The following is a 26,026-nucleotide window of genomic DNA, read 5'->3' on the forward strand; positions in this document are numbered from 1 at the left end:
AATTGATTCTGATCTGTTTTGTTTTTATAAAAATAAATGCTAGTCATGGATATATGAAGTAATTTTAAAGCAGTGTTTTTATTCAAGGATAATTGTACTTTAAAATTTTAACTATCACATTTAATAACATTTTCTCTTTTATATAATGTATAATAAAAACTTATTTTACAATCAACCAATGAACATTTTGTTATAGAGAAGTATAAGGCAGTCAACCAAAGAGGTATACACATACATATATATATACATATATATATATATGTGTGTGTGTGCATTAGAAATGTTCAAAACTATAAGTAAATGTTGAAAAGTATAAGTAAAAGTATAAGGCAGTCAACCAAAGATATATACACATTATATATATACGTGTGTGTGTGTGTGTGTGTATTAGAAATGTTCAAAAAGAAAAATAAGATATATTTTAGCGGAAGATGTAAAACAACAAATTACTGTTGCATTTAAATTGTGTTGAATACATTTTTTTAAATGAGCTAAGTTAAAACAGTAATATATATATAATATATGATAGATAGGTATTTATCTCCATATGTAAATAAATATTTAGCAGTCCCCAATATAAAGGGAACTTCCCAAGCAGATCTGAAATAACTTGAGATATTACTTATTATATTTTTCATTTCTGTAATCCCATTTTGTTATTGCTTTTATAATTTTTATTTTTTTAATGTTTCAAGGCAATTTGTAATTACTTATTGAATCAATCTTATGGAGGCTACTTTAAAATCATTTTCAATTCTACTATCTGGTTCACTTGGTACTGGCATCAAATGGTTGTCTTTTCTCACTTAATTGAGATTTTATTGGTTCTTGGTATCAGGGATGATTTTCAGTTGAATCTTGGCATATTTAATATTATGGTAAGGTCTCCATATTTAGGTTTAGTGCGTACGTTCTGGAAACCATCCCAGGCCTTGTTGACATAGACTCTGGAGCCAAAGAGCTCACCACCTATCAACACTGGGCCAAGAGACAAGTTGAGCTTCCCAGGTTTTTCTGGCAATGATCATCCTGCTACTGTCAGCTTGTGCGAGGCAGAGGATAGATTGCTCTTCTAGGCACTGCTGGCCATGCAGCTATGGGCAGATGAGGTCTGAATAGCTGGTGCAAGATGGAGATTGAATTAGGATTCAAGCTTTCTTGGTATTGCAGCTATGAACAGATTAGAGTTCTCATTGCCATTGGTTATGAGTCTCCCTATGAAGCCTCTGTTGGGCTTCCTTTTTCTTTTCCTTTGACCAAAGACAATGGATTTTACCTTTCCTCTCTTTGTTTTTGTCTATGCCTGTTGCCAGTTCAAGGTTTTGAGCTGTAGGGCTTTCCACATCCCAGTCTGGGATGAAACATAAAATAAATGAGAGATAAAATAAATCCTAGGGAGCTTACTGTGGTGTTCTTCAAGTCCTGATGTATGTGGTCAGTCCACCTTCCTTTCTTTTTCACCTTTTAGAGTCATCTTATGATGGTTTATTGAATTCTTTCCAGGTTATTTGGTTGTATTTACAGAAGGACAGAAAAACAGTGAATATACATCATCTTGTCTGGGAACCTGAATAGATTAAACTTTTCAAGAGATTGACAAATTATTTTTCAAAATTCCGGACTATTTTATCACTTACACATCTCTAAGAATAGTGTATGAGTTACAGTTCTTTCAAATCCTCACCAATACTGGTATGGTCAATCTTTTTTTCTTAATTTTAAGTATTTGAACACTTATGTAGTAGAATCATATTGTGTTTTTAATTTGTATTGTCTAATAAATGATAAGGCTGAGTATCTTTTCAAGTACTTATTTCCCATCTAATTATATCTTTGTACTGAACTGCTACAAGATAGTACAACCTATAGTACAACGGAAACCGGAATTTCAACTCTATTTTATTTATTATTTTATTTATTTTTAGAGATGGGATCTCACTATGTTATCCAGGCTTGTATCAAACTCCTGGTCTAAGGCAATCCTCCCCGTCTTAGCCTCCTGAGTCACTGGGATTACAGGCATGAGCAAACACCACTGACTTGCTGCTTATTTTTAGAAGTCTTTCCTAACACCCCTACTCTATATGTCTTTCTGACAACCTGGTCCAGTTGCTTTTATCTTACCTCATCTAATCATTGTTGTAGTTCTCAGCTTACTACAGTGCTGCTTACTCCAATACACTTTTCATGGGCACAACCTTCTTTCCTCCAAAGAAGTATAAACCTCTTGTAAGAAGATATCATTTCTTGTATTTTTCTGAGTTCTCCTGCAATGCTTGGAGCAGTCTTTTACACACTGTAGATCTTTCTTAAGTACCCAGAAAGGGAGTCAGTGATGAAAGGGAAATAGTGAGTATATTTGTGGTGAGTGGTGTCAATGAAATCCAGAACTACGCAGTAGTTAAGATAGCAAAATATATTTTATTCAGGAGCTATTGCAATAGAGAAAAACAGACGTCCATTTAATACTGGGCTCAATTTTGAATACACTGTGGAAAACTGGGGATCCATAGCCAAAGGATGGGTAGTGGAGTCAGTGAATAGGACTCCACATAAGGAGTAAGGAGGAATTCTCACTGAACTGATGTAACAGGACACTTGCTGAAGACAGGCCAGGATGATTAGATATTACCCAGAGGATGGTGGAGGATGAGGAATTTTATTAGATGTTGAGGTGACTGAATATCGAGGGTAAGGGATTCTCTCCAAAATGACTTAGCAAGGTTCTTGCTACAACTAGGTGGTACAGACTCAACAAGGATGGATAATTTGAAGCCCAGTTGAGAAGAGAGCTTAAAGGAGTGTGACTAAAGTCTGGTCTAGGTGAGCATTTTTGACAACGAAAGAATGAATCGAATAAGCATTAGGGTTGCAAATTTTATTCACCCTCCCTGCCAAAACAAAACTTATAAAGTAGCAGAAAGCATTGTTTATGGGCAGGATATAAACTCTGCAAGTTTAAAATCTCCAGAGACTCCCAGAAGAGCTTTACAAGTCACATGTTACACAAAGCACTGTAACTAATGAGAGCAAATTACAAAGTTGGGTGAGGAAGTTATCTGCTTTCTCTGATGAAAGAGAGAGGAATCCCTTAGGATCTCCTAACCAAAACCAAACCTCTAGAGCTCAGGAATCTCAAGCACTTATAATAATCAAATTATATCTCTAAATCAGTAGAAAGGAAGGTTCTAAACCATTGTAATTTAGTGGGCAGTGGGGGTTGATCACATCACGTATGGCCTAACCTCACAACTCATGTCACAGAACTCTAAAGACATAGAATATTGAAGCTTGCATAAACTCAGGACCTTTTTTCTTACTTCCCATCTGGAGAAACTCAAATCCAGAAGATACAGCAGCTTTCCCAATGTCACTAAGCTAGCACCAGTGTTTTTCATATTAAATCAATCTCAGTCTCTTTTGAGTGGTGAAAAAAAGTATGCTTCCAGCAATATTGTGAAGATTATCTTTTGGAAGAATATAATCGTGACAGTGAATTGGCTTTGGAGCCTGATAAAATAAACAAGGTAGGAAACTATTTTAGACGGTTTTACTCTCTTCTCCTCATAACTAATTGTCACTACAAAAAGAAACGGTCATTGGGATAAAATTACATATCTTTTCCATATCACCATTTCTCTTTGGAAAGTGTGTGTGTGTATGTGTGAGTGTGTGTGTGTGTGTGTGTGTATATATATATATGTCACATATATGTCATATTTGACATATATATATGTCAGTGGATTCATAACCCAAATTAAATTTGACACAGGTGGATTTAGGGACAACTTCAGAGATAGATGAGGTAGGGTGGGACATAATATCCTCACAACACACACACACACACACACACACAAAATCACTCACACATTTAGAATATACCAGAAGTAGAGATTCTGACATTTATACTCTACTGCTGATGATTCACCAAGGAAATATTTAGCACACAGTCAAGTAAGGACTAGATAAGAAAAGACCTATCTTGGAATTTGTATTGGTGATTATTTGCATTTTCAAAAAGCTTATGAATTTAATGGTGACTTTAAAAACAGCACCTCCTCCAACCCCCTCGCTGCCCCCTAGTCCCTGTTTCAAATCCCAGGGCTGTGTTGGAAGAGGTAGAACACGTGTAAAATCAAACTGTTTTTTTTCTGGTAGTATGTTAGAAAAAGCTTGGGTTTTGTACCAAGGCCATCAAGTACTAAAATAACTTATTGTTTTGCTAATCTATTTCATATTTACCCTTTGCTATATTTAGTCCTTTAGTTGTAGAATTCACATAATTTCCTTTCTTACAGAGTTACTGTGAAGGGTCAAGAGTGCTTGGGAGCATTGGTGTATGAAGTGCTCTACTGATAGGAGGAATTTTTTACAGTGGCTTAGGAATAAGCAGAAGGAACCTATTGAAACCTAATACTTTTGGAAGGAAAAAGATGCCTCTGAAATAGTTGAAAATGTAGCAGAATGCTGATCATAGAGAAAAGTGGAACAATCATCTGCAAGTAGATTTGGAAACCAAAGATACTCGTACTGAATGTGGTTACTAAAGAGGCTCACACCAAAAGGCCTCAAGAGGAAGCCCCGGGTTATAATAGACATGGTCCTCTATAATATTCCCTTAGGTAAGAGAACAGAAAAATGGTCTTCTTATTGGGAAATGACTGCTCACTAAGAAGAGTAGATACAGTGAGTGAAAGGGAAACAGAATGGAGGAAGAGTTGATAGGAGATAAGAAAAGATTAAGTCATGTGATTCATGTATGACTGTCAGAGAGTAAGAATCTTGTAAGGTCTAAGAAGACAAAGAACCAAAGGGACCTTTAAAGTAGAGTCCAAAGGGTTGTGGATTATTTTAGGAACCACTTATAATTCAGGCCATTTTTCTACTGTGTCTTCTGACTCTCAGTGATAAGTTAGACTCTGCCATGAGAATGCTTAATCTTAGCCTAAACAAAACCTAATTAGAGTGGAAAGTCTGTTAACCTCCATGCTCAAAAATCAAATGCTATACAGTGCTGAATAACAAAGGAAAACAAAAATCATTTATATACTAAGTACTTTTTGATGATTAACCCATCCATCTAACATTCAACAGGAATTATTACCTTCTTAAAGTGCTCCATATTATTACTCTGAAAAATACAAAAATATAAGACTTATGGTCTCTTTCTTGAAGCACTAAGCATTGATAAATGAAAAGAGTATACAATTCAAGTCAAAACTCTTTGCTTCTAGTCACAAATATGCCACTTCTGAGACATAATTTTATTTCTAAAATAAGTAATCACACTTGTCCTACCCATTTCACAACCGTCCCATTCACTTTATATTTATGCTGTGAAGAGTAAAATCAATAAACATTTGAAATAATTTGGAAAAATATAAACCCCACAAATGCTAGTTATTAAATATGTTGACATATGGGGCAGGGAAAACAGTAGCTCAATATACTACAGGGCTGAAACAATGTGTTAAATATAGGGACTAACAACATGCTATAGAAATCAGAGGACTATGAGATTAAATCAGATGTAGCATTATTGAAAAATTTATACAATTATTAAATGCCACTTATTTTCTTTGAGTGCTGAGCTGGGAATTAACAAAATAGGCACAATCTCAATTGCCACCTGCACTATGCTTGTATAGTCTGCTTATCAAAACCATCCATAGATTTAATTAATTACTATTAATCCTAAGAGTCCTAGGCTACCCTATCTTTCTTCTTTCCCTCTTCTCAGAGCAGAAATAATGACACATTTTTTTTAACTTTCTTTTAAAATTCTAGGACCTAAATATATTCTCCAAGAAGGGTTAATGACTTTGGGCTTCTCCAACAATTGCAAGTGATTGTCCAAGTTTTGTCCTAAAATTACTTGGAAATCAATTCTCAATATTTACGCAGTAAATATTTATAGACCATACATTGTGTGGAAGTTTCTGTGTTGGACCCTGACTCTATTCGCCACTTAAAAGTTCTCTCTGTGTTCAGAAGCTCATCCAAATAAAGCTCACCTAATGCATCTGAACCTCCTTTATCTGAGCATCAACTGGAGTGTTTCCTCCCATATTATACCACATGCTCATAAAATCCTTTTAAAAATAGGCCAGAGCAAGACTTCTTGTCATATACATAGTGATGTCATATACTAAGTCATCACTAATTAGCTGCTGAATAAAGAAAAAAATGAATGGATGAAAAATGAGAAAAACACATTACCTACATACACATAGTTTTGCTAAACTACAAGAAAAAGCGGTTGGTAATTGTAATTCTGATGATTTATCTTAGTCATCACAATTTTCCTTTGATGGTATCAAAAGATAATGGAGTTGAATGTTTATTGTTGTTTCTTTCAAATTTCAGGCATTCAAACGATGAAGATCAACCAGACAATCCTGAAGGAATTCATTCTTGTTGGCTTTTCTGTGTACCCACATGTACAGACATTTCTTTTTGTGGTCTTCTTTTGTCTCTACCTTCTCACCCTTGCAGGTAATCTGACCATCATGGGTCTAACTTGGGTGGACAGGTCCCTCCACACCCCTATGTATCTCTTCCTTACTGCACTCTCCTTCTCTGAGACCTGCTATACACTGACCATCGTCCCCAAGATGCTGGAAGATCTACTGGCCAAGGACAGAAGCATTTCAGTCATAGGTTGTAGCTTACAGATGTGCTTCTTCTTGGGACTTGGTGGCACAAACTGTATCATTCTCACTTTGATGGGATATGACCGCTTCCTGGCCATCTGTAACCCTCTAAGATATCCACTGCTTATGACCAACATTGTATGTGGACAACTTGTGGCCTCTGCTTGCGCTGCAGGCTTCTTTATCTCTCTTACAGAGACTGCACTGATATTCAGGGACTCTTTCTGCAGACCCAACCTTGTCAAACACTTCTTCTGCCATATGCGGGCAGTTATTAGGCTGTCTTGTATAGACAGTAACCACACAGAATTCATTGTAACACTGATCTCAGTGTCTGGTTTGCTGGGTACCCTTCTGCTCATCATCCTGACTTATGTCTTCATTATTTCTACTGTCCTCAGGATCCCTTCAGCTGAGGGCAAGCAGAAAGCCTTCTCCACCTGTGCCTCCCACCTCACAGTGGTTATAATCCACTTTGGTTTTGCATCTATTGTTTATTTGAAGCCAGAAGCCTCAGGAGATGACACACTCATAGCAGTCCCTTATACTGTCATTACCCCCTTCCTCAGCCCCATCATATTCAGCCTGAGGAATAAGGACATGAAAAATGCTTTCAGAAGAATGATGGGAAACACAGTTGCCTTGAAAAAATAATCTTGGGTTGTTGCTGCTTGTTTGAAGAAGGGCTCAATGTCCCCAGAATTCAATAGGGGCATTTATCCTGTGACCCCCTGGAGAAACCTATACCATTTGCCTTGTTCCAGAGGTTGGGATGTAAGAAGCAAGTGACACAGACTGGGAACTAAGTAGCCACAGGCATCCACTTAGCTTGTTAGAGAAGCTGTCCAACACTTCTACTATCCAGTATCAGAAGAAGAATGTCCCTGCAGATAAAAGATTCTGATAATCAACTTCCGGGTGTCCTGCAGTATTTATGAATTGAGTAAAAAGTGTGGAAGGAAAAAACAGCATATAAATCCACTGCACTGAGAGATGTTTTAAATATCTAAAGATGTCAACCATGGCTCAGGCTTGTAATCCCAGCACTTTGGGAGGCCGAGGTAGGCAGATCACTTGAGGCCAGGGGTTTGAGACCGGCCTGGCCAACATGGTAAAACCCCGTCTCTACTAAAAATACAAAAATTAGCTGGGCATGGTGGTGGGTGCCTGTAATCCCAGCTACTCGGGAGGCTGAGGCAGGAGAATAGCTTGAACCCAGGAGGCAGAGTGAGCAGAAACCATGCCATTGCACTCCAGCCCAGGTGACAAGAGCAAAACTCCATCTCAAACAATAATAATAATAATAATAATAATAATAATAATAATAATAATAGATGTAAAAGTTAAGGTTTTTTTAGGCAAATGTTATGAAGCACTGAAATGCACCTCCCATGAGACAAATCATTTCTGATAAGAGATGTAAGAGTATTGATGTAATTTTGAGTTCTGTTACTTATGGGAATGTTATGAAATAAATGAAATAATGGATAAATTTATTATGCACATTAACTGATTAAGTTTACCCCTGACCATGACACTCTTTCTTTGGGATTATTTTCATGATACAGGTGCAGACAAAAATCTCTGCTACCTTCAATCTGCAGCCATTACTTAGTGGCAAGCATTTTCTTTTGCTTTGGTTCCACTCCCGACAATTGGTTATTCAATCTAGGGAAGCTAAAAGTCTCAAAAATAAATACTATTTACTCCCTTATTATGGATGCAGAGGATGTTATGTCAAGTCTAGACTCAAGATCCTGAACCTAAATTTGGACCAATTAGCCTGCTTGTGCCTGATTTAGTGACTGTGGCGGGGATTGCTAGTTGCCAGAAATAAGTAAGTAAATGGAAGCTGAAAATACCCAAAGACTCATGCCCATATGGGCACTTGCTTTACGACAAGTAAAGCATTTCAGTACAGTGAGAAAATGATAGACTTTCAATATAACTAGTGCTAGGAAATAGCATATCCATATGGGAAAAACAAAATCTGAAAAAAAAAATCAATTTCTGGAAATCGAAAACTAAATTTGAAAAGTGAAGCAATAAAACTTTTAAAAGGTAATGAAAAGATATCTTCACCAACTTGAGATAGAAAATACTGTTTAAACTGTATGTAAAATTTTTAACTAAAATGAAAAAGGCTGATTAAATCAAAATTGAGACATTTTATTCATCAAAAAGACGCTATTGAGAGAGTGGAAAAGAAAGCCAAATCATATAGCTATAAAGAAATTTCAGAGACTGATAAGTACGAAATTTAGGATCATAATTACTTTTAGAAGGAGGGTCTGTGATTGGGTAGGATGAGGGGTACATGAAAAACTCCTGATGGGCAAAGTTCTTTTCCTTGGTTAGGTAGTAACTGCAAAGGTTTTTGCCCATGAAAGATTCACTAAGCTATGTATTTGTTTAGATAATTTTCTGTGTTTACATTTTATTTTCTAATGTAAGGATTAAACAAAGCAATGCACAGAAAGATAAAAAAGTCTCTAACATGTAACTGGCAAAGGCCCTCATTTGGTATATGCAGTCATGCGTCACTTAACAATAAGGATGTATTCTGAGAAATGTGTCACTTTGTGATTTTGTCAATGTGTAAACATCACAGAATGTACTTACAAAAACCTACAATGCACATAGACTGTATGATATAGCCTAATGTTCCTAGGCTACAAATGTGTACAGTATGTTACTGTACTGAATACTGTAGGCAGTCCTAACACAGTAGTGTTTATGTATCTAAACATATCTAAGCATAGAAAAGGTACAGTAGAAATACCATTTTATACTCTTGTGAAACCATCATTGTCTTTGTGGTCTGTCATTGACCAAAACATTATTATGTGGTATATGGCTGTATAAATAATTTCTAAAAGAAATAAAATTCTCAAAAAATAAATTAAAAGACAATAGAAAAATTTCTAAGAGATGCAAATAGATCCTTTATAAAGGAGAATATCCAAATGTTCAATAAATACCTTAAAAGGTGCTTGGTCTCATTAGTAAGCATGAAAATGAACATTAAAACCCCAATGAGGTACTACCACATACTCACTTGAATGGCTAAAATTAAAAGGCTACATTAACGAGTGTCAAAAAAGAAACATGAAGCAACAAGAACTCTTCAGTGTTCCTTTTTTTTTTTTTTTTTTTTTTTGAGATGAGTCTTGCTCTGTCACCCAGGCTGGAGTGCAATGGTGCGATCTTGGCTCACTGCAACCTCCACCTGCCAGGTTCAAGCGATTCTCCTGCCTCAGCCTCCCAAGTAACTGGGATTACAGGCATCTGCCACCATGCCTGGCTAATTTTTGTATTTTTAGTAGAGACGGGGTTTCACCATGTTGGCCAGGCTGGTCTCGAACTCCTGACCTCAGGTGATCCACCCACCTTGGCCTCCCAAAGTGCTGGGATTACAGGCGTGAGCCACCACACCCGGCCTTCAGTGCTCTTAATAAGAGTGTATACTTGTTTAGTCATTTTAGAAAACAGTCTAATATTATAAATTTATTTTGGAGATTCTCATACCCTGTGGTTAAACTTTTCTACTCCTATGCGTATGCCCTAAAGAATAGTCTGCACGTGTGTGTCATAAGACATACATAGATGTCCTTAGACACAATATTTGCAAAATGGCAAGAGCCAAAAATTACTCAGCTAATATACTACAGAATAGATAGAAAAATTATGGCATATTCATGTATGTATCAGCATGCAGTAATAAAAATGAATAAACTATAGCTACATACTTCAGCACACATGTGAAACTCTTTTTCTCCTTTTTATATCATGTCTTTCTTCTATAATCTAAGATATTATTATAATTCAAGACTTTGTCTCTGACCCAATTTCTCATTATGGTTTTCTAAATTTTTATACCCAAGAAATTTCTTTAATGGGAAGAAATGAAAATATTCTCTCTTGTCAATAAGCAATATAGTAAGACATTAATGAAGAATCAAAATAGGAGATAAATTACTTCTGTTCTGCACCTACATGTAGATTGCTTTTTGTGAAAAAAATGTCCATTTGTCTCTTCCATATATATGAATAACTCATTCTGTTCAAGACGCTACACTAACCATGAGGAAAACAAGAACATACAAGATATATTTTTTTCTCTCAAAAAACTTACATTCTACTAGTGGGGAGGCTTAGAAATTATGATGCAATATGAGTTAAGGTTCATACAGATTTATGGGAGCACTCAGGAGATACAGTACCCACATAAGATCACTATAGAATTTACCTATATTGTTGGCCAACATCCCCAGAACAGACTGTTCCACCTGAATATCATGTAATACATCCTCTAAACAGGAAAAAGAAAGAGCCAGGAGGAACCCTCTTTGGGTAATAACAAATCGCAAACACTGACCTCAGTAATCATTCCTTCCAAGAAGTCCGAATTTTATTGCATTACTCAGTAGAGAAACTTATGTTCTAGGGCATTTTGGAAACAATGGAGCAATCAGCAGGTAATTATTAGATTAAAAGCTGGATGTAGTCAGGAAAAGGGACAACATAAGCTCTGCCAAAATTATTGTCACCCCAGGGTGACTAGGCATATGTGTATCCTCTGAAAAGCAACATCAAAGACTTAACACAGCAGAAGTATAGGGGAGGATAGACTAAAATAATCCAGCCAGCAACTGAACAAGTAAACAAGCAAATAATGAAAAAAGACCTAGTGGGGAGAGAAGGGAGAAAGACCAGTAACCAGAGTTTCTACAATATATTATGCAAAATTCCAGTTTCCAATATAAACTATAAACTATGCAAAGAAAGAGAAAAATATGACCCATACGAAAAAAAAAGAAAATCAGACAACAAAAACTGCTGGTGAGAGTGTGACTAGATGCCGTATCTAAAAGATGGACTTCAAAGTAACCATTGTAAATATATTTACAGATGTAAAGAAAATCATGATTAAAGAAGTAAAGGAAGATATATGACAATATCACATCGAATACAGAATCCCAACAGAGAGATAGAAATTATAAATAAAAAACAAATTAAAACTCTGGAATTGAAAGTATAACCACTGAAGAGAAAAGTTTACAGGAGCACTCAACAATAAATTAGAACTAACAGGAAAAGAAAATAATGAACTTGAATTTAGAATGATAAAGATTATGCAGCTCAAAGGAAAACGAGAAAAAAAAACGTGAAAAAAATAGAGCGTTAGAAAAGTCTGGGATGCAATTAAACACATCAAAACTGGTGTAATGAGAGTACCAGGAAGAAAGAGCAAAGAGAAAGGAGAAGAAAAAAATATTTGAGGAAATACTGGCAGAATACTTTCTAAATTTATTGAAAAACATAAAGCTACACATCTAGGAAGCTCAACAAATTTCACATAGGATAAATGCAAAGAGGTACACAAAAAGACACATCATAGTAAAAATGCTGAAAGTCAAAGACAATGAGCAAATTTTGAAAGCATCAAATGAAAAATGGCTGATTATTTACTAGTCAGCCCCAATAAATTTAACAGATGATTTTTTAGCAGAAACAATGAAAACTAAAAAGTGGGATAACATACTCAGTGTTCAAAAAAACAAAACAAAACTTGTTAACTAAGAATTCAATCTCAGGGATTTAAAAATTGTCTCCATTTAAAATAATCAAAAACTGGAGGCCAGACGTGGTGGCTCAAGCCTGTAATCCCAGCACTTTGGGGGGCCCAGGGAGGCGGATCACCTGAGGTCTGGCGTTCGAGACCAGCCTGACCAGCATGGTGAAACACTGTCTCTACTAAAAATACAAAATTAGCCAGGCATGGTGGCACACACCTATAATCCCAGCTACTCAGGAGGCTGAGGCAGGAGAATCACTTGAACCCAGGAGGCAGAGGTTGCAGTGATCCAGAATCACAACATTGCACACCAGCCTGGGCAACAAGAGTGAAACTGCGTCACACACACATACGCGCGCACACACACACACACACAAACTGGAAACCACCAAAATTTTCTTCAAGAAGAAACTACTTAAATTACTCAACAATGAAAAGGGACAAGCTGTTGATAGAAACACACAATCTAAATCAATCTCTAGACAATTATACCAAATGAAAAATATCATTAAAGGTACATACTATAAACACATATAAATAAGAACCAAATGAAAACTCTAGAGTTGAAAGTATAATCACTGAAGAGAAGAATTCACAAGAGCACTAAAACATATATGTATGTACCTTTATAAATGTATACATGTAAATTTATAAATCCATACAGCTATGTATATACATATATATTTGTAAACACATACTATATTTATAAATATATAAATATTTACATTTCAGTTTAATTTCTGTCTCTGTCACGTACTAGGTTTGTGATTCTGTCATATATATATATACACAGAGATATGTGTGTGTGTGTGTGTGTGTGTGTGTGTATAGCATCCTTCAAATGAAGCAATTATCAAAATTGAAAGTAGATTAGTGGTTGCCAAGCTGCTAACGGTTAAGAATGTGAGTGAGAGAAAAGTTAATGTGCCTATAAAAGAGCAACAGAATGGAATCATGTGGTGATTGACATGTTCTGTACCTTCACTGTAATAATGTCAACATCCTAGCTGTCACAGCATAGTATAGTTTTGTAAGATATTACTCTTGAGGATAATTGGGTAAAGGATACGTGAGATCTTTCTGTATTATTTCTTATAATTGCATATGAATCCACAGTCATCTAAAAATAAACTCAGAATCAATATGATTTGAGTTTAATTTCTGTCTTTGCCATATACTAAGTGTGTGATTCTATGATAATCACTTACTTTTTTTAAGCATCATTTTTACCTCTTTAACAGGATCATAATTTCTTGTGTCTGAAACTGCCAGTGATAATATATATTTTCGCTACAAGCTTAGTAATAGAACTCTCTGGAATTTTAGCTGAGTACACAGATGGCCAGTTAGTTACTACATTTATTAGCTTTCTTTGTGGCCGGGTTTGACTATTAAGTGACCAAGTTTTTAATCAATGAGATATAAGTGGAAATGATGGGTGAAACTTCTGTATCTCTCTCTCTGAAGATCAGTTTCTCTCTTTCTGCTTCCCTGATGACGAGGACATGGAAAAACAGAACAGTGCCTTGGACTTCCAGTAGAAGCCTTCTATTGAGTCTGGGGGGACCAACCATCTGCCTGTGCTTTTTACAATCTTGTGAAATCAAGCTGTTCCACAGGCCCGGACAATTATGGACCACTCATCACTGTAGGGCTATATGAAAGAGAAATAAATTCTGTCTTATTTAAGCAGTTGTATTTTTGTACCATTCTAAACTTGGCAGTTTAGATTATAGCTACATCGTATTGCTAAGATAATTAAATAAAATATGTATAAAGTTTTCAGCAAAATGTCCAGTATACAGTGATTGTTCAGTAAATGGCAATTGTGTTTTTTTGCACCAATAGGAAAAAGTGTAAAAACAGCTTCCTCTTTTTTATTTTAATACTTTTTTCTTGTTTTATCACCACCCTCACCTTCCTGAAATTGTCTAGCCCCTTAACTTCCAGAAAACACTGTACTCTTACAATTCCTTTCTTGGACAATTTTTGGTCTTTTTCCTTCTTTGGTCTGCATTTCTCAAGCATTTCCTTTCCATCTTTCTCTTTCTTTTTGTTCTCAACTCTGTTCCTCTGGTTACATTTATCAAGTGTGATTTTACATATTTATTAATGCTGACTCCCAAGTTTATAAACTGAAGACAGACTTAAGATCCAAGCCAATATTTCTGATTTATTGCTGCATATATCTGCCTTTCCCTTGAGCTTAATATGTCAAGACTGAACTCATCCCTGTCTTTCTCATGTTGTTCTGCCTTCTGTGTTTTCTGAAAGTCGCCATCTCCTTACCATTTGAGCTAAAATCTCCGCAATAACTGCATTTCTCCAACTCCTTATAGCATCATTTAATCTTTTGCAAAGTGTTTACTTACAACTCTATTGTTCTGCGTAACAACAAATTATCATTATTGCCAAGAGAAGAGAGCCATCATTTTTACTGGAGGCACTTCCTCTCCAATATTGCATCCTAAACAGGTCGTCTGGGCTCTGCTTGAACACTTTCGGTGACAGGCTGCTTAGCACATACCCCACGAGAAACCCTACTCCATTTGCTACAGTTCAGAAGAAAAAGAAGCAAAGAAGTAACCTGGGTATGAATGACAGTCAGGAAAACCAGAGTGGCAAGAGAAAGAAAACCCCATTATTTTCAGAAACAGACTCAGATCTGAGGCAGGACTCAGGAATTCACAAGCACTCCTCTACACATCTTCCCACCAATTATCCTGAGATCTTCCCCATGCACCAAGTTTTATTTACAAAGGGTTGTAAAGAAGGGCAAGCAGCAAACAGGCTTTCCTCACGGAGCTTGTAGACTTATGGAAGAGAGATAAAGCATTTCTCCCTCATACATAAGCACAAACAAGTAATAAGAAGCAACAGTGAACAGAGTTTAACAAATAAACATCTTCTCAAAAAATGTAACAGTCTAAATAACCTATCAGAATTAACTTGTCCATAACTCTTACTTTATTGTGTTATTTCCTCAACAGAATTTTAGTTTTGAATTATCATTATATCTAGGCACCTCTTAGGCACTTCTGAAAATAGGGTTTGTGGAAGCACTACATGGATGACACTCAGGCAATGAACCTGAGGACGTTACTCCGCTTCAGTGCACACCCGTGTCCCTCTGGACAATGCTTTTTCATTGTATCACCTATGCCCTAGAACAAAGGGTCCCTGAGGCGACTTGGACACAGTCTTCTTGGGGAGAGGTAGGTCACCATGACAATGCATACTAAGGGGCTATGTCCCTGATGAGAATATAATAAGGGAAATGTAATAAGGGCTTGCTACTGCTGCCTCTGTTTGCTTCAGGGCCCCATCTGCAAAACCTCAGCCCTACCATGCCACAAACAACTTAGAGACCAGCATGAAGTATCAACTTTATTGAAGAGTTTCTAGGGCAAACCATACCTGCCCAGAGGCAAAAGTTAATCAGCCTATTGACAAATATCAAAAGGCAGGGTATGTGTGTGAACGTGGAAGACAGGCAAGCAAAGAAGTAGGTGAACTTCTGTGACAAATTTTGTCCTTATTCAGGTTAGACACCCTCAAATCCTTCATCCATTCCCTATGATTTTCAATTCCTTATAATCCTGAAAATTGCTTGAATTTCTCGAGCTATACAATGTGCTTAAAATTTGAAAAAGCTTAATCATTCGAACATCTCAGAGTGAGTACCCTGTCATTTTAATCTTTTGTTCATGTGTTTATGATTCTAGAGATAGCACCTGAAAAATGCATCTGAAATGTTCACAAGGGTGAGGGATTTTTTTTAAGTGGCAATGAGGTAAAATGTTAGAGATTTGTGAAGGCATTGGTCAGGGCAGGAAAATATGTGTGGGAAAGGGGAACCCAGAAAGCAGAAAGCCATGATAAGAGAGGCAGAAGCCAATCTTTGTGTGTTTAGGCTGTAGCACTTCCCTTGCCCTAAGGCAAGACCCAAAGAAATACCTATCATATTAAGTCTGTATCTACGAATTCGAATGAGATTAAAAAAAAAAAACACAACTATTGAATGAATTTGACTGCCATACACAGAGAAGACAAACAAACAAACAAAAACCCTTTATTGTTATGTAAATGAGTCCACTTGGCTATACCCATGGACATTTACTTATTTCCATGGAAGATGTACAGGATAGAGGTTAAATTTCCCACCATATCTACATAGCGAGATTATCAAAGTTTATTCCACTTCTGCAATTTTCTAGATGTATGAACTTGAGGAAAAAAATCACTCATCTTTCTGTGTCATTTACAAATAGAAATAATGGTGCTTAAACTCACTGGGCTGTTGTGAGAATTAAGTTAGCATATGAAAAATTCTCACTACCCTGCACAGAGTAATGAATAATTATTATATCTTCTTTATATGCCTTATAGATAGAGACGAAGACAGTAATTATAATAATTTCAGACAGTCCTCAGTTGTTAATTCACCAGTTTTTTGGTAGGTGCATTAAGATTCTTCAATTTGTGATGATAAATGAGGAAGTCCAGGGAAACAAAGAAAAACAAAACAGGCAGTTTTCTCTGGGAGTGGGATATACCTATGCATAGGGCTCTGCCCAATGTGTCTCCAGATGAAGGCTTGTGTTGCTTCCCATAGAGCACCACTGAACACCAGGCAATCTACTACTAACCTTCACTTATGTAACATCTAAAAGGTAGAGGTTAAACAGGAATCCAGGCAAATGTGCTGGTGTGAATAGCTAATTTGGAAGATCCAAGTGATATCTACATGGTTTCAGGCCCACAGAGCTATGGCATCACCAATGCGCTTTACAATAATAAGTTGTTTCATATTATGGGCAAATAATTCTCAGGTAATCGTCTCTGTTAATGTGATATAATCTAGTGAAGTAGGAATGACAAATATTACCAGCAGTGGCAGCAGCAGAACTATTTCACAAATAATAAAACAGGTTCGACATTCCACCCCTGAAATGACATTCTACCTTTTAAATTTCCAAGTTCTTAAAGTATTACCTTATTTATTTCTTAACTAATTTGATAAATATACGTTGGTTATGTATTATGGCCAAAGCAATGAACTTCACTAGAATAGAGCAATGAGTGAGATCTCTGCTACCAAGGAGGACAAATCCAGGAAGGTACATAGCTACCCCATAGATCTATTAATAGAGTCATGGTCATAATAGCAGCTGTGAGTGTGAAGGACCTTTTGGACAAAGTCCTCACAGAGGCTCTGTTGTTTATTATGTTTATTCATGTGCAAAAGACCAGAGGTAAAATAACAGAGTGGTGTCTTGAAGAACTCTGCTGTGACTGGAGGAATAAATGAGAGGAATGGAAAACATGAGTAAAGGGGAGGGTAATGTTGAAGGGGAGCATTCAAAGGCAAATAAAAGATAAATTGTACAATAGCATCAATATCATCTAGTCCTGAGAAGACCAACCCATAAAGAGCTGTTCTTGGTTCTGAGGGAAAATGCAACAGGAGAATTCTTCAAGGTGTTCCCCATTAATTATTACTTGGAATCTAAGTTGCCAAATGAGAAGGGTATGTTTAAAGAGATCATCACTGTGTGACTGCTAACATTGCAGGCTAAGTTGTACTCTGCTGCCCTGATGGTAGAATCCTCCCTTGATATAAAAATTTTGTAGCACTAATAGAGGAGGAAGGGCTCCCAGACTGATGATGGAGAAGACACACCTAGAAGTTAAAGCAAGTAAGAAACAAAAAGAAAGAACAAATACAAGAAGAGTTCAGTGGGCACAGTGCCGTGATATACTCAGAGCTACAGAGGGGATCTGAGTACTATGATTCAGAAGTAGTCTATCGAGGAGGGCCTCTTCAAAAAGGGAGGGCAGACTGGGAGCAGGAAAAGAATAAAAGAACAGACCATTTCTGGTGGACAATAAGGGCTGAAGTTGCCTTGGTTGGAGAAGAAAGTTCTCTGCAATAGCAGGCCAGGTTAAATAGCAAAAAGGGTTCAGTTTTCAGCAATTGAGCTTGAAACGCGTGAAGATGATGACATAATATGTCTGAGGGGTGGGCAGGAGGTGGGGTATGGGCACCTCTGGGCACAAGGGGACCAACTTGCAGTCTTGTCTTTGAATCAGCAGACAATATAAGCCACTGTAGGCTACAGAGCAGGATTGGCTTCCAACAAACTTGTGAACAGTCAGTAATTTTCTTTTTTGTCTGTGTGGTTTTATTTATTTATTTATTTATTTATTATTATACTTTAAGTTTTAGGGTACATGTGCACAATGTGCAGGTTAGTTACATATGTATACATGTGCCATGCTGGTGTGCTGCACCCACTAACTCGTCATCTAGCATTAGGTATATCTCCCAATGCTATCCCTCCCCCCTCCCCCCAACCCACAACAGTCCCCAGAGTGTGATGTTCCCCTTCCTGTGTCCATGTGTTCTCATTGTTCAATTCCCACCTATGAGTGAGAACATGCGGTGTTTGGTTTTTTGTCCTTGCGATAGTTTCCTGCGAATGATGGTTTCCAGCTTCATCCATGTCCCTGCAAAGGACATGAACTCATCATTTTTTGTGGCTGCATAGTATTCCATGGTGTATATGTGCCACATTTTCTTAATCCAGTCTATCATTGTTGGACATTTGGGTTGGTTCCAAGTCTTTGCTATTGTGAATAATGCCGCAATAAACATACGTGTGCATGTGTCTTTATAGCAGCATGATTTATAGTCCTTTGGGTATATACCCAGTAATGGGATGGCTGGGTCAAACGGTATTTCTAGTTCTAGATCCCTGAGGAATCGCCACACTGGCTTCCACAATGGTTGAACTAGTTTACAGTCCCACCAACAGTGTAAAAGTGTTCCTATTTCTCCACATCCTCTCCAGCACCGGTTGTTTCCTGACTTTTTAATGATTGCCATTCTAACTGGTGTGAGATGGTATCTCATTGTGGTTTTGATTTGCATTTCTCTGATGGCCAGTGATGGTGAGCATTTCCTCATGTGTTTTTTGGCTGCATAAATGTCTTCTTTTGAGAAGTGTCTGTTCATATCCTTCGCCCACTTGTTGATGGGGTTGTTTGTTTTTTTCTTGTAAATTTGTTTGAGTTCTTTGTAGATTCTGGATATTAGCCCTTTGTCAGATGAGTGGATTGCAAAAATTTTCTCCCATTCTGTAGGTTGCCTGTTGACTCTGATGGTGGTTTCTTTTGCTGCTTCCCACCCTTCACTCCGTTTTCCAACAACTCTCCCACATCCCTCAGGACTGACCCTGGTAAGTTGGAATTTCACCAATTTTATGCAGTGCAATAACTGGAAAAGAACCCTAGTTTTCCTTTAGTTCAATTACCTATATTTTCAAAGTATAATATCAATCTGAATGATGTAAATTCAAGACTAAACAAATCAAGACTGAAACTCATTCCACTAATATTTATTGAGTGCCTACTATGATTTGCTACTGCTCTGTTACACTGATAATAGAGGGGTAAGGACAAGTCCCCTTTCAGATGTTCAGTCTGCCTTAGCATCTCAGTTCCCTTACCTTGTCTCTTGAGAGTTTCCAGCCATCATTTTCAAGTTTTTCCCATCCTCTGTTATTACCTACTCCTGAGGCATGTTGGGCTTGCTTCCTACCATGTCCCTAACCTTACCACGCATACCTTCTCTTTAAACTCTCACTCAGAAAAGTATCTGATGCATTAAAGTCACTGTTTCCAAACTGGACTTTTTGGACACTTGAGGGTATAAAAATAAAAATAAAAATCTTCCAATGTCCAGGCAAGAATAGTTCCAAAGGACTGATTCTCTCATCTTCAACTCCTTTAAGAGCTCTTAAAATTGATCTGCTAGAGAAAGTGTCTTTTCCTTTCCCACTTCTTTTTTATTTTTTTTTAACAAGGAAAGGCATAGCAAAATCTTGCCATATGGAAATGTCCAAGAGTGTAAGTTAATGCCAGTGCCAATGTCAGTGTAGAGAAAGTAAATGGCTAATAACTGGGTATCAAATCCTTTTGCAGGTCAGTGGTTTGCAATCTATTTCTTTCAATGCAATTGAAATAGAAGCTAATCAAGTTGTCAGCTAATAGATGAATGAAAATAATTTTGATGATATGTTACTGAATATTTTCTGGCGCACAACTAATAAAAAGTTTAAATAATCCAGTGTTATTTCTATAACAAAACAAACTTTCATTCATGGAGCTATGGTACATCAATATTACTTATATGTGAACTAGTTTTCTTAGTGTTTACACCTCCAAAATGAAAATTCAGAATAGAATCGATGCTAAAATGTTTCTCATTGTGGTAATAAGTCTTACAATACAGACAAACATTGGACAAAAGCATAATATACATTATTATGAGATAGTTTTCCAGTAAATTTAAAAATTTTTGTCCAATATATTTTTAGATGTTTTATATATTTATATTTATATTGCTTTAGGTAAATATATGCTAATTATATAACAGCTAGAGAAAATCTTTTATAAAGCACTCAAAGTCTTAAAAGTACAGGAAACAATAAACATGTAGGTAGATACAGAGAAATCAATAAAAGACTTGCAATTATAAATATATTACAATACCATGAATTGTGACTTTGGTGAAATAAATGATTTAAAATTTCCAGTTTTAAAAAGATATACTCATTTGTGTACCTGTTTAAACAAGTATCAGTGGATATCATTACCATAGCACTGATATTTAGATTTCATTAGATTTCATTGAATACATAAAGAAGTAATCTAATAGTTTCATTTAAAAGTTCAATTCTCATAATGCAGTAAAAAATTAGACTCCCTGTGGCCACATAAATATCTGATAAAAAATAGATGTTGTGCCTGTAGTCCTAGCTACACAGGAGGCTGAAGTGAAAGGATTCCTTGAGCCCAGGAGTTTGAGTCCAGCCTGAAGAACACAGCAAGGACTCATCCTTTAAAAATAAAAATAAAAATAAAAAATGTGATGTCAAGTTAAAACTATGCAAATTAGTATATCATTTTTTAAGTTTCTTAGAGGAAAATAATGTTTAAAGACAGGTACTTAAATCACAACAAAAGTAAAAATGCTTAATGACATGTCACCCAATCTCAAGTCAGACTTGTAATTTTACCAGGGTCTCCCTGGAGACGTCAGGTCACTGACAATGTTAAAAGAAGACTGGAAAAGCATAGAAGAATGGTTGAGAAAATGACTTCCTCTTTCATTTTCCTGCCTCACCAGTTGCATCAGTTTCCCATGGCTACTGTAACAAACTGCCACAAATATGGTGGGTTTTAACAACAGAGAGTTATTTTCTCACAGTTCTGGAGGCCAGAAATCCAAAATCAGTATCACTTGGCTCAATTCAAGGCACAGGCAGAGCCGCACTCCGTCTGGAGGCTCTTGAGAAATTCTTCTTGCCTCTTTTAGCTTCTGATGGCTGTGGGCATTCATTCACGATAAAGATCTTGTGGCCAAATCATTGCAGTCTCCAAGGCCAGCATCCTTAAATCTGTCTCTGCTTCTTCTTTACATTGCCTTCTCCTCTGTGTGTCCGTTTCAAATTTCACTCTATCTCTGTCTTGTAAAGACCTTTTTCATTGTATTTAAGGCCCACCTAGAAAATCCAGGATAAGCCCTCCATCTCAAAGTCCTTAATTTAATCACATTTGCAAAATATTTGCCATATGATGTAACATTTATAGATTCCAGGAATTAAGACATGTACAACTTTCAGAAGTTCAATTTTTTAACCTGTTATGCCTCCTGGAAATAAGACTGTCTAATTCTAGCACTACAAATGTATTCAAAAATACATGTAAAGTGAACGGAAAAATAACTATTCTCTGGAGCAGAGCTTCATTATCTCCTTTGTATTGAATTGTCTCTCTATTTGGAAATGAATATTTTTCAAACCAGTCTTCATACTGCCTTATTGCCTTGCATTATAGTTCAAGCAATCTCCTTGAGTTATTACTTCCCCTTAGTACAATTTCCCTTGAGAAATAAGCTTGTAGGCTCTAGCTTGCGGTCACACCTTCTTTTATTCCGTCATTCAACAGATACTGAGTAAAGGTGCTGTGGGCTTAGGAGTTTATTGTTGTTTCTAAGGGATGTAAAGGAAGAGCATGTCCTGGACAAGAAAACAAGAATCAAAATGCCAAGCAGTTCTGAAATCACTCAGAAAGTATTTATCAAATACCCACTGTAGTTAAGATTGCTAGGTAATTAAGTACTCAGGTCTGTTAACTTTTCCTATAAGGTGAGAGAAAAAACAGCAAAGTGAAGAGGAAAAATGATATAATAATTAATATACCACTAAGCATCTTCAGTGGTTATAACCTGTGAGAGTATGTTGGTAGTTTGTTGCAGCTATCTTTCAAACCTCTTGTTCTTCCTGTGATTTATTTTAGGCACTCAAGTGAACAGAGAGCCATGAGAAATTTGAGTGGAGGCCATGTCGAGGAGTTTGTCTTGGTGGGTTTCCCTACCACGCCTCCCCTCCAGCTGCTCCTCTTTGTCCTTTTTTTTGCAATTTACCTTCTGACATTGTTGGAGAATGCACTCATTGTCTTCACAATATGGCTTGCTCCAAGCCTTCATCGCCCCATGTACTTTTTCCTTGGCCATCTCTCTTTCCTGGAGCTATGGTACATCAATGTCACCATTCCTCGGCTCTTGGCAGCCTTTCTTACCCAGGATGGTAGAGTCTCCTACGTAGGTTGCATGACCCAACTGTACTTCTTTATTGCCTTAGCCTGTACTGAATGTGTGCTGTTGGCAGTTATGGCCTATGATCGCTACCTGGCCATCTGTGGACCCCTCCTTTACCCTAGTCTCATGCCTTCCAGTCTGGCCACTCGCCTTGCTGCTGCCTCTTGGGGCAGTGGCTTCTTCAGCTCCATGATGAAGCTTCTTTTTATTTCCCAATTGTCCTACTGTGGACCCAACATTATCAACCACTTTTTCTGTGATATTTCCCCACTACTCAACCTCACCTGCTCTGACAAGGAGCAAGCAGAGCTAGTAGACTTCCTTCTGGCCCTGGTGATGATTCTACTCCCTCTATTGGCTGTGGTTTCATCATACACTGCCATCATTGCAGCCATCCTGAGGATCCCTACTTCCAGGGGACGCCACAAAGCCTTTTCCACTTGTGCCGCTCATCTGGCAGTGGTTGTTATCTACTACTCCTCCACTCTCTTCACCTATGCACGGTCCCAGGCCATGTACACCTTCAACCACAACAAGATTATCTCTGTGCTCTACACTATCATTGTACCATTCTTCAACCCAGCCATCTACTGCCTGAGGAACAAGGAGGTGAAGGAGGCCTTCAGGAAGACAGTGATGGGCAGATGTCACTATCCTAGGGATGTTCCGGACTGATATACAACAGGTCCTGGGAGAGGTGAAAATAGCAGAATCTTAATAGGGCCTCCTCAAGGAATCAGAATGGGCTTAAAGGGAACATAAATATAATGTGCCAACATTTTCTCTAAATATTGTCTGGGACCTTCTGATACAAATGAAAGTTTATGAATCATTTTTACAGGAGTTTTCAAACTAAGGTTGGACTAGCTACAGAAGAATCACCTGGGAATTTGTTAAAATACAGATTCCCCCCAAAAAATATGTGGAGAGTCTTACTGAGTATGCGTGGAATGTAACCCTGCCGTGAATAATTTTCAAACTTCCTGGGAATTCCTATTTCATAGACAGTTTGGGATTCCCTAGTCTAGACCAAACCCATTATTTTATAAGTGAGAAAATATAATATGAGAAAACAAGGGAACTTACTGGTGGACATGCCAAGAAAAAAATTTGGTAGACTTCAGTGTAACAATTTCAAAGATCCAGATTCTCAAATCCCACTTTCATAAGAAACTGCACAAGTAGGTTATACCCCAAGACCTAATTTCATATCATCTTATCTACAAAACTCATATTCACTGAAAGTCAAAGCAGAGAGAGATGCAGTGCTGATATTCAGCCATATATTCTTGACTCAATATGGCTAACTATCCTCTCCTTCTCCCTTCTTTGAATCTCAGGGGCATGTAAAGCTGGTTGACCTAACAAATATTGACCAGGTAGTAGGTAAAATGTTCTAGAAAGCTTATATACAGCTTATATACAGCTCCTTCGCTATGGCCAGCACCTGTTTTAACTAATTAGTGCCAGGGCTATACCGATTGTGAAATATTTTAAATTGTGTTCCTAGTCAAAGGATTGTAAGAACAGAAAATGCCTTCATAAGAAAGAAGATTGAAGAGCCATAGATAGGATGCAGATATCTCTATGGCAATTGGGATGTCTCAGGTTCATAGCCTGAATCATAGGTATTCTAGCAAGTTCCTTTGATTTTTGGAAAGTTACTTGAATTGTTCAGAGAAATTTTTCTTATCTTGAATCTAGGCTCATTTACACAAATTTCTGCATATTGAACCAAATTCAATGATTATTTAGATGTGGAATATGTGAAACAAAATAAATATGCAATAACAATAAATATGCATATTGGAACAAATTCCAGTAAACATGGATTGTTGGTCAGTGCACATTTGCTTATTCTGAGACAGATTTTGAGGGAGAAAAAGACATGTGTCCATCATTGCAAACTACTTTATCAACAATCATTTTAGATTTTCCAGTATTAAAAACAAAATAACAATAAAAGATCTGATACTTAAAACAGTTTAAGTTGTTTTGTTTTCTTAAAATTTCTGAATAGCCTTAGAAACAGCTCTGAACATAGCTCAATTTACATTACATTCTCCTCTCCTTTCATAGAATTATGAGAGACATGGAGTTCAGAATTCAGACCCTAGAATGAGCAAATTTCAATTTGATCCTGGCTTTACTAATAACAAGTTATGTGATCATAGGCAAGAAACTTTACATCTCTGCTCTTAGTTTCTCTTTGATAATAAAAATAATACCCTTTCCATCATATGGGCTTGTTGTGAATATTAAATAAATAACACATATGCGGGCAAAGGGTTAGCATTTTTTTTCTCTTTCCTTTTGGATAAATTTGATCTTGGATTAATTTCTAGTTCTGGTTCCCTAGAAACCTAATAAACATTACTACACAAAATTACTTATGGCACAAGTTATCTCTGAGCAGCAAATGACCTCTGGACTGGGAGGATGATGAATGTGTTAAGATATCTAGTGGGAAATAATAGCTTCAAGCTACTTTTGTAACTTGGCATGTCTTTTGAGGGAATTCTAGAAGCTAAGGATGCCCATGAAATTGTTACAAGTGATATAGGCACTTACATGGCTTGAAAATTCCAAGTTAAGGTGGAATCTGCACCCCTTGATGAAAATCTTATGTCCCCCTACCTGAGCTGACTTTAAATGACAGCGTCTATTCCTTCAACTGCTTTCAGGACTTCCTTTCCGTAAGAGAAACTCCTAAAATTGCCCTTCTAGAATGTTGGATTTGCTATCCTGCTTCCCTGAGTTAATTTTATGCCAGGTGAGGTCTTTGATAGTGTGTGAGTTTGTTTGCTGGACCCTAAGAAGACCTTCTGGCATGTAATACCGTTAACTCACAGTAAGCATTTAATAAATGCCAAGCTCCATCATTATTATCATTTTATCATTACAAATATCACGATATGCTTTCTAAAGGATATGCCTGTTCCATTAATCATGTATTAAACTCACTCTTACTCAAACTGAGATTGGAGAATTGGCTTTCTCTAAGATGCATATAGAAAGGAAAGCTCCAAGCAACTTTGTAACTATGTGGAGTAGGTAACAAGTTGATCAGAAAGTTTAGCATTCCCAATTATACAATCTAAAATTGGGCCAAGATGTCGTCAGATTCAG

At 36.9% G+C, this 26,026-nt stretch overlaps 2 protein-coding genes across 2 annotated transcripts; both read left to right on the forward strand.

Moving 5' to 3' along the window:
• The first annotated feature begins 6,326 nt into the window (after window positions 1-6,326).
• LOC469531 (olfactory receptor 10X1) lies at window positions 6,327-7,307 on the forward strand. The gene has a single exon (XM_016951137.1). It carries the CDS (start codon window positions 6,327-6,329, stop codon window positions 7,305-7,307), a length of 981 nt encoding a protein of 326 aa, XP_016806626.1.
• Window positions 7,308-15,635: 8,328 nt separating this feature from the next.
• On the forward strand, window positions 15,636-25,612 carry OR6P1 (olfactory receptor family 6 subfamily P member 1). Its single transcript, XM_054678523.1, has 3 exons — window positions 15,636-15,774; window positions 19,378-19,472; window positions 22,597-25,612. The coding sequence occupies exon 3, from the start codon at window positions 22,619-22,621 to the stop codon at window positions 23,570-23,572; it is 954 nt and encodes a 317-aa protein (XP_054534498.1). The 5' UTR covers window positions 15,636-15,774; window positions 19,378-19,472; window positions 22,597-22,618; the 3' UTR covers window positions 23,573-25,612.
• Window positions 25,613-26,026: the final 414 nt, after the last annotated feature.

Source organism: Pan troglodytes, chromosome 1 (assembly GCF_028858775.2).
Source record: "Pan troglodytes isolate AG18354 chromosome 1, NHGRI_mPanTro3-v2.0_pri, whole genome shotgun sequence".
Lineage (NCBI taxonomy): Eukaryota > Metazoa > Chordata > Mammalia > Primates > Hominidae > Pan > Pan troglodytes.

Bases quoted from the DNA above. Each gene is read 5' to 3' on its own strand.
- OR6P1 (XM_054678523.1), top strand. From the start codon at position 22,619: ATGAGAAATTTGAGTGGAGGCCATGTCGAGGAGTTTGTCTTGGTGGGT.
- LOC469531 (XM_016951137.1), top strand. From the start codon at position 6,327: ATGGAGTTGAATGTTTATTGTTGTTTCTTTCAAATTTCAGGCATTCAA.